Genomic DNA, 19,907 nt, shown 5'->3' on the forward strand with positions numbered 1-19,907 from the left:
ATTTCTTAATAGCCACCATCAACAGCTCTATACGCCTGTGATATACTGGTCGAATGTTTCAGAAAAAACCAAGATGTCCTCAATGTAGTTTATGCAAAATTCTTTCAGTCCGTTCCTTCTAGGAATATTTGCAAGCACTCGTAATTCTATTTCTTTGTAATCCGGAATCGAACACCTATATGGTTTTTTTTATATATACTTGTTTTCGATTAACTTAAGAGAAGTCTCTTGGAGTTTCACAGCTCCCACATCAAATTTATGTTTGACGAATACCTCTCTGTATTTCTCTATAAGACAAAGCACTTCTTTTTTCTCTGGACTGTTTAAATGTTCAAGGTTGTCAACAAATTGATCATTCTCCATGTACTCGGTGAAGTTTATCTCTCTTCTCATCTGATCATTCTTTCTTTCTTCTTTTTTCTCGAATATTATTCCTTCTTCTTTGTGATCTACCTCTTTATAACAATTTCTTTTAACTTTTTGAGCAATTCTCAAATTCTTACCTTGTATTAATTTGAACTTTTTATGCCGTCCAACCCTAGAACAAGGTGCTATGTGAACTTATCGTTGCGTACCACGAAAACATCCATTATTTCTTCTATTTTATTTTTCTTCATTCGAGGTTTCGCCCGGCCACTCGTGAAGTCATTGCCACTGATAGTTTTGAAAACACTCTTATGTTCGGTTAGATCTGTTTTTATTTGATCAATAATCTTTTGGTTAATAGAACTTACATTGGCTCCAATATCATAAACACGTTTAACATCTTTCTTATCATTGATTCTAACTCGGTGTTTTATCAATGGCTTATATACTTTTCCAGGGCTTTTAGTTCTTTCATTCTCATCCAATCTTATTGACTTCTCGTTTTCGGATGCGAACATTTCAAGTAAATTTACCTGTTTGAAATTCTTCTGAACATTCTTGTTTATGTTCCTGCATAATTCTACCGGATGGAATCGGCCAGGAAAATTCAGTGATTCGCAAAAGCTAGTTTCGCGAATGATGGATTTGAATTTCTATCAAGACATACCTTCATTTCCTGCATTTCTTTTCCTTTCATCTAAACTTCGTTACTAAATTTTTTTGTGATAAGTATCTTCATACCGTCCCAAAATTTTTATCAAATCATCTGTTGAGTGTATCGTTTCTTTATCGATTCTATCCTTAATGTGAATACGTAATCCGATAACAATCAAATAAATTCTTGTGTTTTCAATAGTCTTCCTCTCTATTTCAAATATAAAGCGTTCTTTTTTTTTAGCGTAATCAACGAACGAACCTGAAATATATTTGAAATTATACACGTATCGTGATGAAGACCAACCTTCATTGCTGAAAACTTTGAGAAATGAAGTCATCCAATCTTTCCAATTATATTCTTTGTTCTTCAACAGATTTGTTTGATACCACTCTAGTACTATTTTCTCCAAATGCATCTTCAAGCACTTGAGTTTCTACTCATAATTTGGATCTTGAATTTTTCCCACTCTGTTTCATACTTTAATATCCAATCTTCTTTTTTTTTTGCACGTGGAGAAATCCTCATGGACACTCCGAGCAGAGTAGTATTGGAATCTTACGAACTAAAACTTCACGTTGGCCATCCTACGCGTATGACAGGGGTGCTCCAGGAACTTCAGTTTATTTATCTTTTCGGAATTATCTTTTTGTTACACCCCCTCCCGCGTCCTCTCGTTCGAGCCTAATTATAGCCTTATAATAGCGCCTGAATTTGGCGCTAGGGGGGGGGGCATTACCCCTGGCGCCGTCCTTCCTTCTAGTCGCGGTCCGTTGTAGCGGCGATGAAGCGGCTCTAGGCCGCCTGACTGCCATCCCCCTTCATCGCGTTATCCTACAATGGTGACAATTTTTCTTTCTCTCCCTTTCTGCTCACTCCTTTGCGAGCATAACTCGCTCGCAGAAGAAGCGGACAACCTCATATTCCTGTGACCCGCTCAGCATAGCTTCTATGATCGCCGAGGGGGTCAGCCTCTCGCCTGACGTGCCGCAGGGTGTAGCGGGGCAGCTACCACGCCGGACAAGACTCCAGCGTATGCTGCGCCGTGTCTCTGCCCTCCCCGCAGTGGTGACAGATGTCCGTCGTCTCCCGTCCGATTTTCCTCAGGTACTGGGTCATCCTGTAGGTACTTTAATATCTAATCTGTGGCTTTTTGAGTTCCATGAAACTGCTTTAAAGTGAAGTACGTTCCTTCTCTTTTATAATTTTCTTGTTTTTGAAGAATTTCCAACAGTCTTTCCATGTCAAAACTAGACTTACTTCCAGTTTTTATTTTCCTTTTTGGAGATGATTTCTGATTCTTCTAAGTAAGTATTTTGAAATACAAAGTTTAAGTTCGTAATCGATGTATGACGCCGCAGTCTCATCATCCATCGTGAGTGTCATATATTTCTATATTGACCTACCTCGGTTAGACTTTTTGAGGCGTTCTTAACAACTGATGAACTGAATAATCGACGATGATAACTTCTTGATTGATATTCCAGCGGAAAAACATAATTCACTTTATCTTCTAATTTTCTTATAGATTCTACTGATACGGAGAATAATCTTCAACGGCATGGCGTAGAGAAAATCGATTTGTAATAACGTAAATCCTTAGGGTAAATCAGACGATCGATTCTGGAAAATCAACAATCGATTTTCCAAATCCTAAATTACCATTCTTCTCTTGTGATCTAATCTATTCATCAAAATGACTGCCAATAAAACAAAGCAAAAGTAAAAATGTCAGTTGGCGAGTAATTTAAATTCTATAGAATTTACATATACATTTTAATATATACACATGTTATCTACCGTGTGTCGACCTATTATGAATCTTGGTTGTGTTTCTGACACTATTTTCTTCCTCTCTGCTTTTTTCATAAGTTTTTCTTCTAACATTATTGCGTAAACCTTATATGCAGTGCTCAATAGTAATAGCCCTCTGTAGTTGTCTACTTCATGTTTATTACCATTTTTTTTTATGGCTATTATTTCTCCCTTTCTCCAATCTTTCGAGAAGTCTTCTTCATTCCAGATTCTTCTTACTATTTCTTTTAGTTTCCTTCTGGCTTCTCCTGCATCATATATTCATGCTTCATTTTTTATCTTGTCTCTGCTTACTGCTTTTCTCTTGTTTATTCTTCCTATTTAATCTTCTATTTCCCTTTCTTCTAATTCTCCTGCATATCCCTTGTTTATCTTATAATGGGTCATTGAAATGTTATTTCCACTCCTACATCTTGATATGAGCACTTGTCTTGCTTTCCTTCTTTCTCCTCCTATTAACATATGCCCATATTTCTGCCTTTGTTTTACAACTCCTTACCTCTTCCATCTTTTCGTATATTTTTTGTTCCACTTTTTCTTTACATAATATTTTATACTCTTCTCTTTCTTATTTTATACTCTTTTATACTTTTCTGCTCTTTATACTTTTATACCCTTCTTATGTCATACTTGTTTTACTTTTTTGGCCTTCCCAAGACATGTTGTCAGTGCCTTTCTCGTTTCTCAGTATTCTGCATCCTACCACTTTAGTCCCCTTGTTCTTCTTCATTTTCGCTCGCGTTGCTTCTATTAATTCTATTATGCAATTCGATGAGCGAGCGATGATAGCGGTGGAACATTCGTCTTTTTAATAATTCCCACAGATTTTCTGTGGGTCTGAGGTCGAAGTTTTGTGCAGAACAATTGTCCAAAACTGGAAATGTTAGAGTTTTTAGCCAATTTTGTATGCTTTTGCGTACATGTTTTAGTTCCCGATCTGGTTAGTGTAAGGATATTTTTAATGAGTATTACTCCAAACGCTAGATATATAATGCATGTTTCAAATTTGCTGCTTCAATTCAACTTGACATGGAGGGAAACCACAAGCATATATAAATTTAATAAATTACAATTTATTGTTTTCACCACTTGTTTTGCACTAGCTTCATATTCATAGCATTTATTATAATTTCCATAAATAATTTTATTTTTTATGTATAGTGCAGCATCATTACTTATCCAGTGTTCTATTAAAAATTCGATAAGAGCTCGTTGAAAGTCAAGCCAAAACTTCGCTCCGAGCAAAAGCATCAAGCTAAGACATCGTGGCAGACCTGAGCATTATAAATCCACTTCATTACCCTCTTCATTTATTTATACATTTATTTTGTAGTAACTGATACAAAACGAATGTCATGCAGCCATTATACAAATAAATAGTAATAAGAGTTAAATAGTTTTCAAGGCATAAGTAATCATGTGGAGAGGAAGAGTCACTACCTTCCGATATCCAGTATCCTAAGTGATAATAAGAATAGCTGCTGGAGGTAGCAAGTGAACTTTTATTATCCAAATGATCTTGTTCCTCGAGTTGTTTGTATTGTCTACTGTATTGTCAAAAAATTTCTTACATTTCCTCTAACCATGATAATTGTACATATTATGTTTATTTTTCATGTTTCTAATTGTTTATGACAGCGAGTAATGATTTATGCAAAAGCTACGATTATTGACTCATCATTTTGTTCATATAAATACTACAAACTTTTCTTTTAAATTTTCTTTGTACATACAACTGTATAATTTAGATTGCTCACCGTGTGCATTATTATCATTATTACAATATTTAGTAAATAAAATTGGTTTTACGAATTATAAAAAAAAATTTAAAAAAACGATATGTGAAACTGTTGATTTATGATATTTTAATAAAGAAATAATAAATGTTTTTTAATTTAAGAAATGCCATTCCTGTTAAGTAGTTATTTCCAGAATTATCCCATTTATTTATAAGGCAAGTACTAAGAAATCAAAATAAAATTTCCCTACTGCGAGTCTTATTAAATGTTTCAATTGTTTATGAATGTTTAAGTCACAAAGAAATCAATACAATTGGAAGTAACAGAGTACCATGTGTCCTCTCTGTCATAGTAACATAACATTCTTATTAAGCACTTACAGTCTATAATAATAGCTTGATACTCATGATTATCGCGATGACTGCCCTATTCCAATCGATTAATTCCTTGACATAGCAACTACCCAATACACTACATATACAAAAACACTAAGAATATCAATAAAGAATGGCCCTCTCATTCAGCATTCAATCAAGTATATAATATATATAATTATAATTAAGTATAAGTATACTTAAACACCTCCTTACCACCCTGGAAATAAGTTTATTACAAAATTATGAATTTTAAAGTTTTCATTTGTTTTTTAAAAAGAATAAAACTTTATAACACATGTTATAATTTGTTAATACAGTAAGTTATTAATTTTTCACACAGATATTCTTGTGTGATAATGATAATTTTTTAATCCAGATTGCAGTTTAGTTGGTGGTGCTATCTTAACAAAACACAACTCATTTTATAGGTTATTTAATCACCTACAACACAATATTTTCTCCAATCTCCACTCAGTCCCCAGATATAAGCCAATAAGTAAGAGAAGAGGCTGATTTTTACGATTATACCACTTCTGATTGTGTATTGTTGAAAATAATCTCTTACCTTGAACAGATCCTGATTCTCAATTGTCAATAGGACCACATTAAGTGATAGAACAATAATTAGAATTTTTTTAATGAAATGAATAACAGAATAAAAATGTAGTTACAATATATTCCAGTAACATCCTCCATCTCAAGTAGTATAAATGCCAATGAAGATGGTTCACAGATGCCAAAGCACAAAGACTGTTAAAAGCCACCCTGAGATATCTGCAAACAACATATTATCAAATTGTTAAGTTTTAGTTATTTATTTACTCCAATTATTCTTTTTATTTTCTGTAGATCTTATATCGAAAATTCAAATATATTTAAGCTCTTAGTTATTTAAAATAGTAGATTAAAAATATTATTTTATTATAAGTATAAATATAATATATAAATATAAATATTGAAATATGTAATATTATTTCTTCGATCAGAATTTAACAGTTAGATTCTATTGAACAATAAAATCACAAACTTAACCGTTTGAATCCCAAACAGCGCGATCGCGCTGTTTAGATTTTGCGTCGAAAGGTCCCAGTACATTTGGACGCTAAGAACGACTGACAGTATTCTGTATTTCATTGTTATCTTATCAATAATTTTTATTAAACAAAACTTGAAATATTTATAAACTATGTCATAAAAATAACAAATATGACGAGCGCTATTACGCCGCTTGTTGTTTCTCTTCGCAATCGATTAAGACAAGAGTTAGCGCGCTGTTCGCGATTTTTCGACTCCTGAGACTCAAACGGTTAAGACATTTGCACAAATCCAAGAATAGTTAATTCATTACCTCACGATTTAAGTTCCAACAGCGCGTGCTGTAACCAACGGCAGGGTCAATCAGACGTCAAGCCATTTCACGGTCTGGCTGAGCGTTCAAAGTTGTGCAAATCGCATCGTTCTTCTCATGAGTAAGGTACAACTGTAGAGTCAGGTATATATAGATATTTGACCATGAGATTTATTGGAGGTTATCGTTTGTTGTCGTAACCGTCGAATCTATTTAAAATAATAAATTAATGTACAACCTATATTCGCTGAATCGTTAGTACAAAGTATAAATCGTAAAATAATATCGCAGATAAATACTTGATAAATGCTCGTCGCGTAACTCGATAGATAACTCGTAATAACACTTGGATCGCTCGTTGATACAGAAAGATGCTCGTAAATATTCGTAGATACTAAACTCTTTTCGGTTACGTCGGTTTATTTATACTGGTCGGAGGGGAGGGGGGATCGGAAGATTCAAATTCGTCTTTGTTCGACGGTTATGCGTAACGGCGACATTGTTTTGCCCGGAGTCTATTTGTTCTTACATTACTTGTGTCCTAACGATCTTGATACTCCGAGGCAAAACAACAACATGATTTGAATTGTCCTCTGACTCATGTGCCGCTACACAACTAATTTTATGTTGCAAGATGTTTGATAAATAACTACTACGAATTGATCATTGAAAAAGAAAAATTAATGGGACTTTCAGTTCGGTTCGGGGCGAGGGTAACGCGCGGACGGAGAGCTCTGTGGAAAAACTGAAGTGTGAAAGGAAAAAGGAAAAGGAAGCACAAAGTGGCATGAAGAAGAGAAAATAAAGAGTGAGCATACGAGGAGAAAGCAAAAGAAAAGCGAAAAAGAAGACAAGAACGAGAGAGAGAGAGAGAGAAAGCTACAAATAACAAAAACTAGAAAAGAAGAGGTTAGGAGGTCAGAAGCGCGGCAAAACAAAGTAAGGTAGGGAAACGGCAAATGACAACAAACAGGGGAAGATCAAGGAGCACTGGTAAAGCGGGAAATAAGGCAGTCTTCAAAAATACACTACACAAATACAGCTTGACGGAAAAAGAGACACCAGCCAGGGAGAAAGGAATGGAGGCAATGATGGAAAAAAAGAGAAAATGGAAAGAGGATTCGAGGCAATGATCAAGGAAATAAAAGATATATTCGAAAAGTAAGTGGGGGAGCTGAAGAGTGAAATGAAAGAGGAAATGGAAAGAAGGGAAAGAGAGAGAGCCAAAGAGAAAGGAGAGTGAGAAACATAATAATCAAAGAAGTGGACTGGGACGAAGGCAGCAATGAAGAGACAGTAAAGGAGTTCATAAACGAAAAAATGAGGATAGGAACAGAAGTAGGAAAAGCACATATGATAAAGGTGGGGGGTAAGAACACAATAATAGTGGCGACGATGAAATCGATGGAGGAAAAAATAAGGATGATGAAGGAGAAAAGCAAATTGGAAAAAGGTGTATACATAGACGATGATCTGACAAGAAAAGAAAGGGGGGTATAGCGACACATAAGGGTAGCCAGAGAAAGAAGGGAAAAGGGCGAATATATAAAGATCGGATACAAGAAAATAAAAATAGAAAACAAATAGCACAGGTGGAACGAAAATGAAGAGAGGCTGGAGGAAGAAAGAAAGAGAGGGGAAGAAAAATGAAAAAAGATGAAAAAGGAGGAGACTACAAAGGGGATGAAAATGTGCTTCTGGAATGTAGCAGGGCTAATAAGTAAGGTCAAGAATGTGTGGGAATATCTGAAGACATTCGACGTGATCGGACTCACGGAAACATGGATAGAGGAAGGCAAATGGGAAAAATTAAAATATAGACTACCCAAAGAATTCGACTGGAAATGCAGGGCAGCAATGAGAATAAGGAAGAAAGGAAGAGCAAAAGGGGGTATAATGACCGATATAAAAAAGGAATTGAAAGAACTGGAATACAAAGAAATAAGTGATAATATGGTGGAAAGAAAAATAGCATACAAGGATAAGACGTTCAAGATAATATGGGTCTATAATCAGGACACAAAAGGGACATGGGAAGAAATAGAGGAAAAAGTAGACAGAAGAGAAGAGGAAGTGATGATCATCGGCGGAGACTGGAACGCAAGAACGGGAGAAGAGGGAAGGCAGATAAACGAGGACCCAGGGAAAGAAAGAAGCAGGCGATCAAAAGACAAGACAATAAACGCGGAAGGAAGAATACTGCTAAGGTATTTAGAAGAGAGAGGCTGGATGATAATCAATGGCAGAGATAAAGAAGGAGAGGAGTGGACTTATATTGGGGAGAGAGAGGAAACTCAGTAATAGACTATTTGATCGGAAACCAGGAGGCGACAGAAGAAATAATTGACATGAAGGTAAGAAAAAGAACAGAGTCGGACCATATGCCACTAGAGGTAGAAATAGGGGGGCCAGAACTACAAAGAACCGAAGAAAGGGAAGAAGAAGAGAAGGAGAGAAGGGAGTGGAGAAGGGAAAGCATGGAAAAGTACCTGGAGGAATGCAAAGACTGGACCTACGAGGGGAGAACAGTAGAGGAGCTGTGGATAGAAATCAAAAACGAAATAGAGGAAGCAATGCCAAAGAAGAAAGTGAAGATAAGGAAATGGGGCATGGAAGAGAATGTGTGGCACGACAAGGAGTGGAAAGAGAGGGAAAGAGAGGTGAGAAGGAAGATGACAAAGTTGAGGAAAGGAAAATGCAGCAGAGAAGAGCTAATGGAGGATAAAAAGGCATTCAAACAATGGTGCAAAGAAAGAAAGGAAAGACACGAAGAAGAGGAAATGGAGAAAATCAGGAAGATTAAAAAAGAACAAGAAGCATGGAAGTACATAAACAAGTATAGAAGAAGAAGAGAGGGCATAGATGAAGAAATAAGCGAAGAAGAGTGTAAGAATCACTTTATGAAGATTTTAGAAGGAAAAGAGCACAAAGAGGACAGAAAAACGNGGGCAGCAGGGTGAGGAGGAGGAAATAAGAACGGAGAGGGAAGACAATATAGAGAAGGAAGAGGTGATATACCAATTAAGAAAACTGAAGGAGAAGAAGGCAACGGGGAAGGACGGGCTAGAAAATGAGGTATGGAAGTATGCACTGAAGGAAGTGAAGGAGGCGTTATGGGAGCTATTAAAGAAAATATGGAATGGGGAAGGGATACCGGAAGATTGAAAAAAAGGTGTAATATGTCCGATATACAAGAAGGGGGACAAGAGAGTAGCGGAAAGTTATAGGGGAGTAACATTAATGGACACAGCATACAAGATCTACGCAGGGATACTGGACGAACGGCTGAAGGCAGAGATTGAAACCAAACTGGAAGAGAGCCAATTCGAATTCAGAAAAGGAAGAGGAGTAATCGACGCAGTGTTTGTGATAAGTCACATCATTGACAAACAGTTGAGTAGAGAAAGAGGGAAGCTGTTTGCCTGTTTTGCAGACTTAAGAGCGGCGTTCGACAGGCTAAACAGAGAGAAATTGGAGGAGAAAATGAGAAAAATGGAGGTTAACGAAAAACCAACTCGAAGGATAAAAGAGTTGTACGCAGAAACAAAGAATGTGGTGAGAATCAAGAATAACAACACAAAAGAATTTTGAACAGTGAGGGGAGTCAGATAAAGATGCCCGTTGAGCCCGACGTTATTCAACAACTACGTGGCAGGGCTGAAAAGAGAATTAAGGAAAGGAAAAGCTGGGGGCATAGTGGTAGGAGAAAGGAAGGTATGGTCATTGACATATGCAGACGATATTGTGCTGATGGCGGATAGAGAAGAGGAGCTAAAGGAAATGCTAAAGAGATTCGAAAAATTTTTAAAGGAAACCAAATTGGAGCTGAGCACGGAAAAGACCAAGATAGTAGTTTTTGAAAAAAGGAAGAATAAGAAGCGACAAAGAAAATAGAAATGGGGAGAGCGAGAATTAGAAGAAGTGGACAAGATAAGATACTTAGGGTGCATACTACAGAAAAGCGGTAGTGATGAGAAACACATACAAGACAGGAAAAAGAGAGCAACAATAACAATGAAGAAAACATGGAGCGTGGGAGAAAGAATTTTTAAACAGGACTACAAGAGGAGAATGAAGATGTTCGGAGCACTGGTAGAGAGCGTAGCGCTGTTTGGAGCAGAGGCCGGGGCTGGAACATGGAATAAAGACTGGATAGAATACAAAAAAAGATATCTGAAATGGATCTTAGGTTTAGATATGACAACACCGAATTATATATTGATAGAAGAATGCAAGCTAACAGAAATCAAAGAAAAAGCATTAAGAAGAGCAGCAAGGTATGAAGGGAAAGCCATAGAGTCAAAAAAGGAACTAGTAAAGGAGTGCATAAAGGAAAGAGAGAGAAACTGGGAAATGGCCAAGAAGGGAAAAGAGCAAGAAAGAGAAAGAAGAAACTAGAAGAGGTGAAAAATAGAGGGACACAGATGGAAGCAAGAAAAGAGCAAAAAAGGGTGACAGTAGACCAAATTGTAGAAGAAAGGAGAAAGAGAGAAGCAGAAGAGAGGGGAAAAGGATAAGGGAATCAAAATACTTAAAAGGGAGGATGAAGTGGAAGGACAGAAAGATATTAGCAAGATTCAGATGTGAAAATGAGACCAAAGTAAGAGAATACTGAAAAGAAGAAGGAGAAAAAAGATGCAGGCTATATAAAAGAAAAGAAGAAGACCTGAGAAATGTAATAAAGAATGCGAAAGAGGACCAAAGGACACAGAAAAAATACTAAACGAAACTGGAAAAGGACTAACAGAACTGAAAACAATAATGGAGAAGAGAAGGGCAATACAAGACGGGGAGGAACGACAATAAGGAAGCATAGTAAGGAGTCGAAAGTCCAAAAGTTGCCATAATTTTAGAGACAGAATAATTAACGGAGTGCAATATAATAGAATGGATAAGAGGGGAGGTAGATATATAAGAAGCGTAATAGGTAAACAAGATGTAAAACCGAAAGCTCGTCCAAAGCCGAAAGGCACGGACTAAGCAATAATAAATAAATAAATAAATAAAAAGATTTATTATCTTGTAATAATATTTCAATAACATTTTTATTACAATTTCTAAATAAACACATATTTTAAATAATTAATGTCTTGATAAAATTTACAAAAATTTAATAACCTTCAATTGTGTAGTATATTTTGAAGCATATTGGTACATGTAATGGAACTTCACATATTTTTCCCTCCCACGTTGTTTCGCTACGTTTTTTATGTTTTGTGTAAACTTTACAGGCTCTTGCTGGCCTTGATTTCGATATTGTTGGGTCTATATGCTTTGGTAAATAACTCCAATATTTCGCGTGCAGTCTCTCTGGTAAATCTCCTTTCGACAATCGTCCTCTTCGTTTATGCTCTGGTAACGGTATATTTTTTAGTAATGGTTCGACTATTTCAATTCTATATTCAGCATAAGTCCTTTTTTTCCTAGTATTTATTTTGTTGAATAAAATGTACGAGTTGAACAAAGCAATATCAAAGAGATAAAAGAGAACTTCTCGGTGGTATCCTTTCATACATTTCCTCATCACAGGGAAGCATGCTAACATTTGGTCTTGCCGATCAATTCCAATCATTCCTTTATTATACTCAATGACACATTTTGCTTTCACAGTACAATTGAATCAACTTTTGTCTGGTTCAGTCATTTCTGCTGTTTCATGTTTTGAAGAAAGAATATAAATGTCTCGTTTATCTTTCCATTCCAATGCCAGTATTCCATTGCAGTTCCTCATTCTACATTCACCCTTTTTTTAATTTTACTTTAGAAAAATCTTTTGGCATATTATTTCTGTTGGAATACACTGTTCCAACAACATTAGTTTTACTGTTAATTAAAGATTTAAACAGTCCTTTATGTAATATTGACTGTGATAATTCTTTGACAACACTTTTGGATGCACTATCACTAGAATTTATTTTATCACTACCAATGTATATTTTAAAATCATAGCAATAACCCGATTTTGACTCACATAATTTTGCAATGGATTAAATGGGTTAAATTGTTTGTAGGATAAGTGTCCCTTATAATTCATCAATGATTCACCGGTAGCAATGTCCTCTTGCGTTGTATATACTTCTTTAAATCTTTGATTCAAAAAATTTATCGCATGTTTTATTTTACATAATTTATCTGTATTGTTAGCCGAATTGTTATCTGCAAAATGCAAACATCTAGTTATTTGCAGTAATCTTTTGAATGGCATCGTTTTTCTGAAAATTGGAGTTTCTATAACTGCTCTCTTAGATCAATTTATTTATATTGTTGGTTTCTTAACTTCAGCCATTATTATACATAGTGTAAAATATATTTTGATTTCACCACAGTTTACAGGAAACCAAGTTTCGTCTAGTTTTAGTCTTTTATTTTCATTGTTCATTATTTGATTTGCATATCGATTCATTTCCATAACAATATTTTCCCAAAATATATTTTCAAATATTATATTAAAAACATCTACTTCTTTTCTGTTTTTACCTAACTGACTCAAAGTTGCCACTTTTATGCCAGAAATCTCTGTATAGTTCCAAATTTCATTAGTTTCTTCTTTCCAAATCCATAGCCCTGATTGTTGATGATTACTGTGGTCTTCGTTGTCGGTATCATTTTCGATAACCAGTCGCTTACAACGTTCTCATACAGAAAATGAAATATCACTACTGTCACTATCACTATTTAAAATATCTATCAAATCACTTTTTGCGTTGTTAGCAGAACTTTCAATGTCCTCAACAACGCTTAACATTCTTTTTGAAGTTATTTTTAGGGGTACCTATCTAATATTTTTCAAGAAAACATACTGCACCTCCAAATGCGGACAAGAAAAAAAGTGTTTGTTGCATGTATCCCAAAGAATGTACAAAGTTTCATGTACAAAGTGCATGTGTTGTTTATATTTGGCCCGAAGGACGTACCACGTCTCTAACACGACATTACAGATTAAGGGCTTAATGATACAATAAGGTTAATTGAAAATACTTATAAAATGTAAACAACAATGTGATATTGTAAATAGTTATAATGTAAATATTTTTAAATGTCAGAAAATGTTAATAAATCATACCAAAATTTCAAAATTTTTATTTTCCCTATTAAATTGGAATTGCAACACTGATTATTAAGCTTTATGCTATAACAATTAGAGTTTCAAAGATAAAATAGAATCATAAAATAATTACTGCTTTATTCATAATGCATTACTACAATAATCTTATTTTATTAACTGAATAATGCTTAATAAATATTATTATAGAAATTTATGAGAGTACTATGTATGTTTTATTAACTTTCCTTTGACATTGCATTTTTTAACAATCAATATATGTATTTATAAATTAATTAAAGATTTAATTTCTGTTACTTTTGCTTCAAAGATGGAATATACTTACGAAGACAAACTCAAGGAAAACAACTCAACAGCTTTCAATAAGCTATGCTTTGTTACAAGTTGAAGTAATTGTTTACATCTTTGTGGCAACAGCAGAGAATGACAGTATTCAATCGGACTAGCATTAATTGCAATTATATCATCTTCGTCTGTATTATTTAAATTCATTACTTGTTCTTCTGTAAATTTTGTAAAGTTACAATTTTTCTCATTGAGAGGTTGATTCATTAAAATAATATTTTCTGCAGATCTTCTTTTATAACCACGATCAATATTTAGCTAAAATTAATAAAAATTGTCAGTATTAAATATTTAAAAAAGTAAATATTGTTTTTTATAATATTATTAATAATAAAGAAAATTTATATAATGATTAAAACAAATTTGTATGATATGTTTTGTCAGAGGACAATATATAATTGGATTGTTCATATAAAATCTTTATAAAAATTTGAATCATTAAATATTTTAGACATTTAATGCCTGTGTTTAATGAACAGAAAATATCAGTACATGGGGGTACCTAACCCCAATTTAATATAAATTAATATTTTATCTCCATCTTCTCCTTATAATGTATTTTTTCTTTTGTGAATCTGTTTTTTGATTTTTGGATTTAATGTCTAGATTTACATAAAATATTGTCCAGTTTTTTGAACACCTTGTATATAGCACTTTAAACAATTTATTGGCTTAGCAGTTTCTGGAAGTATGTATATCTCTCTAAACAACAGACGAATTTCAGTGTATTTATAATTCAAAGGGGTTTATTGACATAGTTAAGGAGATTCCCAAACCGTATTTCGCTGGTGATGAACTATTTAATAGTTTAACAAAGAGAGACATCATAAAAAAATTTTGCAGAAAATTGTGGCACATTATAAACATTATAAACTTTTTGACAATTTTCTTTTCGTAAAAGATGTCAAATTTATAAAATTACAGATTATATACATATGTAATAATGTAAACGCTTAGGGTAAATCGGACGATCGATTCTGAAAAATCGAGTTTATTTTGAGAATAATTAAATTCAATACAAGAACAGTTAATAACAAATCCACTACAAATTTTACCTGGAAAATCGAGAATCGATTTTCTAAGTCCTAAATTACCGTTCTTCTCTCGTGATCTATTCTTTTCATACAGTTACATATATACATACAAATAAATATATATATATATGTTGTCCGAAAAGTTTTTTTTCGTTTTATAAGGAAATAATAGACGCACAATGTTTTTTGTTTTATATTAGTTTATTGAATTATGCACGAACATAATAATAGAAATATAATGAAATGCGTCATACCTAATTCAATAAAATAATATAAAACAGAAATTGTTGTTCATGTATTATCACCTTATGAAACGAAAGAAACTTTTCGAATAACCTAATATATATAGAATTATAGAATTTATAAATTTATAGATTTTTAGACTTTTTAATAAGATATTTCAGTGGTGAATGTGTCGAAAATCGATTTCCTCGAGAATTTCGCGCAAAAAAGTAGTTTTTATGTTTTGGATATTTTAATATCTTCTATATATAATAAATATAGTATGAAATTTTAGAATTTGTGTTAATTTGAAGTATCGTTCAATAATATGACTCATGAAGTAGTTGAGTGAATTCGAGCTCAGTATAAGATCAATTATTTTTTAGATGAGAAAAAAAGTTGAAATTTTCGAAAAAAGAAGAAACAAAAGGAGACAAAGAAAATGGAATTGGGGAGAGCAAGAACTAGAAGAAGTGGAGGAGATAAGATACCTAGGGTACATACTACAGAAAAACGGCAGCGATGAGAGGCACATACAGGACAGGAAAAGGAGAGCGATGATAGCAATGAAGAAAACATGGAGCATGGGAGAAAGAATATTCAAACNAGGACTACGAGAGGAGAATGAAGATGTTTGAAGCACTAGTAGAGAGCGTGGCGCTGTTTGAAGCAGAGGTATGGGGTTGGAACATGGAAGAATTGCTGGATAGGGTAAAAAGAGGGTACGTAAAATGGATCTTAGGTTTAGACAGGACAACACCAAACTACATACTGACAGAAGAATGCAAGATAGAGGAAACCAAGGTAAAAGCGTTAAAAAGAGCAGTAAGATACGAGGAAAGAACTTTAGAATCAGAAAAGGAACTGGTAAAAGAGTGCATAAAGGAGAGAGAGAGAAACTGGGGAAATGGACAGGAAGGGAAAAGAGCAAGAACGAGAAAGAAGGAACTAGAAGAGGTGGGAAATGGAGAGACACAAAGGGAAGCAGGAGGGGAGCAAGTAAGTTGGACTGGAGACCAAGTTGTAGAAGAAAGAAGGAAGAGAGAAACAGAAGAGAGGAGGAAAAGGATAAGGGAATCCAAATACAACAGATACTACAGGAACATAACCAAAGAGGAGACGCCAAAGTACTTGGAAGGGAGGATGAAGTGGAAGGACCGGAAAATTGTAGCCAGATTCAGGTGTGGAAACGAAACCAAAGCGAAAGAACATTGGAAAGAGGAGGAAGAAAGAAGGTGCAGATTATGTGGATGAGAAGAAGAGGACCTGAGACATGTACTAGAAGAATGTGAAATAACAGGAGGAGCAAAGGAAATGGAAAAAATATTGAATGGGACTGGGGAAGGACTAATGGACCTGAGAGCGATAATAGAGAAAAGAAGGGTAAAGGCAATACAAGAAGGGGTGGAAGGACAGGAAGGTAGCACAGCAAGGAGGCAAAAAGACCAAAGTGGCAATAGTGTGTAGGCTTAAGTTGCNAATAATTCGTAGGCATAAGTTGAAATAGATCATAAGCATTAGTGTTAGATTAGAGGTAAGAATGCGATTAATGCAATAAAGAGCTGTAAAGAAAGCTGAAAGTTCGTCCAAAGCCGAGAGGCACGGACTAAATAAAATAATAATAAAAAAAGTTGAAATTTAATATAAGATGTGTTATGACGATTTATGTTAGTAATAAAATTAAAAAATAAAACAGTCATTTCATTACAACTTAATTCTATATTATAACAGCCACACATACTCTGTATTTGGCCATTATACTTCATCACTTACTTTTTGTGATACATTATAGGTACACAATTTTCAAAGTTCTCAAAGAAGGCGCAACAGCTAACTGGTTAATCAGTAATTGTATACTCCAATGAATGTACTGTGGCAAGCAATATGATTTTTCTCAAATATTAAGTTTTTTGAATGTGAGGTTCATGGTAGCCAAAACTTTCATCATTGAATTCCTCTACTTACAAGTTTTCTAACAATGTATCATGCACCCGATGGGCATTAAAGTACTGAATACTACAATATTGCAAATTTATTTACTATGCAGAGAAAGACAATGTTATATTTATGTTTCATTTATAAATGTTATATTTATGATTGTATATATAAAATGCTATTTATCATAAGAATAAGGTAAGAAGAGAAAAAACATTTATGTCAAAATAGAATAAAAAGTAGAATAAAAAAATATCAAAAAACAGACATTACATGTATACAGAGGAATTGAATCCTGAATCTTAACATAGGACTTTAACGAGTTACCATCATACTACTGCATTGTTTGTTAAATACCACAGTTGAACCACATTTTAGTGTAGTGGTAAAATTTCAATCACTAATGTTTCAAAAAATATTGGATCTTTGCCCTTATAATGGAATACTTTTGCAGAGCAAGGATCTATACATATGCAGAATTTTAACTAAATCACTAATACAAATGTCTTGCAGTTCCCTTGTTATTTGTTAATTATGAATTTACATATATATGAATCAATATAATTATTTTTTTCCTTTTTATTGTGTTAAATAGAGTTATATTAACTAAGTCATACTAGAGTAACTTAACACATTAATACCGTGACTCACATATATGTCATTTGGGTTCCTTTGTTAGAACCTGAATGATATATATATATGAGTTTATATTTATATATGAGTATATGAGTTTCTAAATGCTCTGATGCCAATGTGTTAAAGGATTATAAGTTCTTTGAAATACAATCGGGGAGAGAGACATTATGATTCTCATAATTATAAATCATAAAACATTAAACAATTTTAGTTCATTAATAGATATATATTCCTAAAAGTATAATACATTGATTAATAAATAAACAATCCTGATATTGTATTGGCAATATAATAACAAATATGATATATTCATTGCTACTTCTTTAACTGTTACTTTATATATGATTTTGCATTATAAAATTAATTTATATAACTTTACTCTTATAAAAATTCATAGAACAAACAATATTATATATATTATATTATTAGATATAATTACAGTTACATAATATTTATTTCATTTTTATTTTTGTAAATTGTCACTGATTTTGTAAATATTTTTGTTCTGTCTACTCATTTTTATTTTATAAGTTATCAACAAACTGTACTTGCGAGTATTAAAACAAAGAGATAAGCATACGTAACAAGATTTACATATACTTTTGTATTAATAACATTAATACACAAAACATATTTGTAACTATTAAAATTTGAATTAGAAAATTATCTTACGAATATTTATGCAAGAGATGGTAAAATTAAAGCATACATTTACACATAACAAGTGAATAATAAAAACATGTAAAATATTTTATCCTGTAAATTACTATATTACTTAAATAAAATTGTAACAATTAAAAAATATTTAAAAATAAATTAAACAAATATTTATTATAATTAATTATTTAATAACATTACCTGGACTAAAAAGTGATATTTGCTTTCCAATATTTTCGAATCTTGAATGTTTAATATATAACAAAACACTCCATTCTTCTGGGCTTCCATCCACTTTTCTTTTGAAACCAAATCTAAATTATATTCCTCATCTTTTTTAATATCTTCACTACAAACACAATTCGCTTCAGTAGAAGAATTGTAGGACATGACTGTGTCGGATTTTGTTATGTAGATTTAAATAATATGAAATCATTTAACACAACTAACCACAGCCTATTTTAGGTATAAACCATGTGGTGATCTAAACATAACCTAGTTAATATTCTATGATATATATAGAAAGTTAGAATATGCAATAGTGAATACAATACATGTAAAACGAATTTATACCTTATTTAGACTAACTAGTTATATTTATTGTTTTTTTGTGTATCATAATTACTTAGATGAAGTAAGAAGTGTTAGTATAATATTAAATATTTATTTTGTATCTTTTATCTTAGGTATTTTACTCTACAATATGATAGTATTACATCATTTTTTTTACATTAAGATCTTATTAATTAACAATATCATTGTAATACCGTAACACTAGTTACAAGAAAGTTATGATACGACTTTTTTTAAGAATTAAGGCATGATACCTTTATTATATTAGAAAATATGTTTAACCCTTTGTACTACGAATTTTATTTCAATTTTGTTACCAGCAGCTCCTAATGCTTTTAAGTGTCTTAATTTGAAATTTACTTCAACTGAAAAATAAGACAATTTAAATAAATAAAGGAAGAAACAAATTCACTTAAATACCAGTTTTATTCACACTATTGCTGTATTTTGTAATTTTTAAGTGTATAATATATCTTGAAACAATTTCCAGGATGCAATCCTTATTTTCTTTCACACATTTTACAAAAAGGTGGAACTGAAAGAATGTCGAGTGGGACTCGACAAAGTAGCTCCTGAGATAAAGACTGATGTCAAGTGTGACTCGACATAGGAGTGCAAAGGGTTAATACATTAATAAAAAATTAATAATATAAAATTTAACAAAAAAGAAATTAAAAGAAGACATTAAATTATATTTAAAATTTGTATTTCATATTGAATTTTTTGATCTTTGTTAAAAGCTTCTCATGGTGGTATTAAAGCTAGTAAGTATAAGTAAATAAAGATAATTAGTTTAAAATATTGCTATTTTAATGTTTGATCTCTGAATTAATTTTTTCATTTTGATGCTAATTTGAAATTTTATTAATTTTTAATGAAATCTTGTGTTAGATTTAACTTTTTGTTGAAAAATATAAGAGAACAATTTTTTTCTATTGTAACTTTGGGAATATTTTGATTTAAATTTTCTTGTACTTCCTTTTCATTGTTATTTTTACTATCTGATATTAGTTATGAAAATCATTGTTAAAGCTTGGAAACGCGCACGTCGATTACATTGTCTATTTGTTACAACACACGCACAAGGGCCGACTTCCGAGACTATGCATGCCGAACCGAATAGAACAATAGAAAACCATAAA

At 32.8% G+C, this 19,907-nt stretch overlaps 2 protein-coding genes across 2 annotated transcripts; both read left to right on the top strand.

Annotated features, from left to right (window-relative positions):
* Positions 1–6,600: 6,600 nt before the first annotated feature.
* LOC122577098 (golgin subfamily A member 6-like protein 6) lies at positions 6,601–9,260 on the top strand. The gene is given in 2 exon segments (XM_043748176.1): positions 6,601–8,577; positions 8,580–9,260. Coding segments are annotated over 2 exon segments (1,302 nt in total). The 5' UTR covers positions 6,601–7,956.
* Positions 9,261–9,377: 117 nt separating this feature from the next.
* On the top strand, positions 9,378–11,585 carry LOC122577099. Its single transcript, XM_043748178.1, has 4 exons — positions 9,378–9,474; positions 9,569–9,855; positions 10,258–10,614; positions 11,532–11,585. Exons 1-4 carry the CDS (start codon positions 9,378–9,380, stop codon positions 11,583–11,585), a joined length of 795 nt encoding a protein of 264 aa, XP_043604113.1.
* Positions 11,586–19,907: the final 8,322 nt, after the last annotated feature.

This window comes from Bombus pyrosoma, linkage group LG17 (genome assembly GCF_014825855.1).
Source record: "Bombus pyrosoma isolate SC7728 linkage group LG17, ASM1482585v1, whole genome shotgun sequence".
Lineage (NCBI taxonomy): Eukaryota > Metazoa > Arthropoda > Insecta > Hymenoptera > Apidae > Bombus > Bombus pyrosoma.

Bases quoted from the DNA above. Each gene is read 5' to 3' on its own strand.
- LOC122577099 (XM_043748178.1), top strand. From the start codon at position 9,378: ATGGAAGTATGCACTGAAGGAAGTGAAGGAGGCGTTATGGGAGCTATT. The intron at 9,475-9,568 runs GTAATATGTCCG...AGATCTACGCAG, and splicing joins CGGAAGATTGAAAAAAAGGT to GGATACTGGACGAACGGCTG. The intron at 10,615-11,531 runs GTAAAGGAGTGC...TAAACTTTACAG, and splicing joins TAGAGTCAAAAAAGGAACTA to GCTCTTGCTGGCCTTGATTT.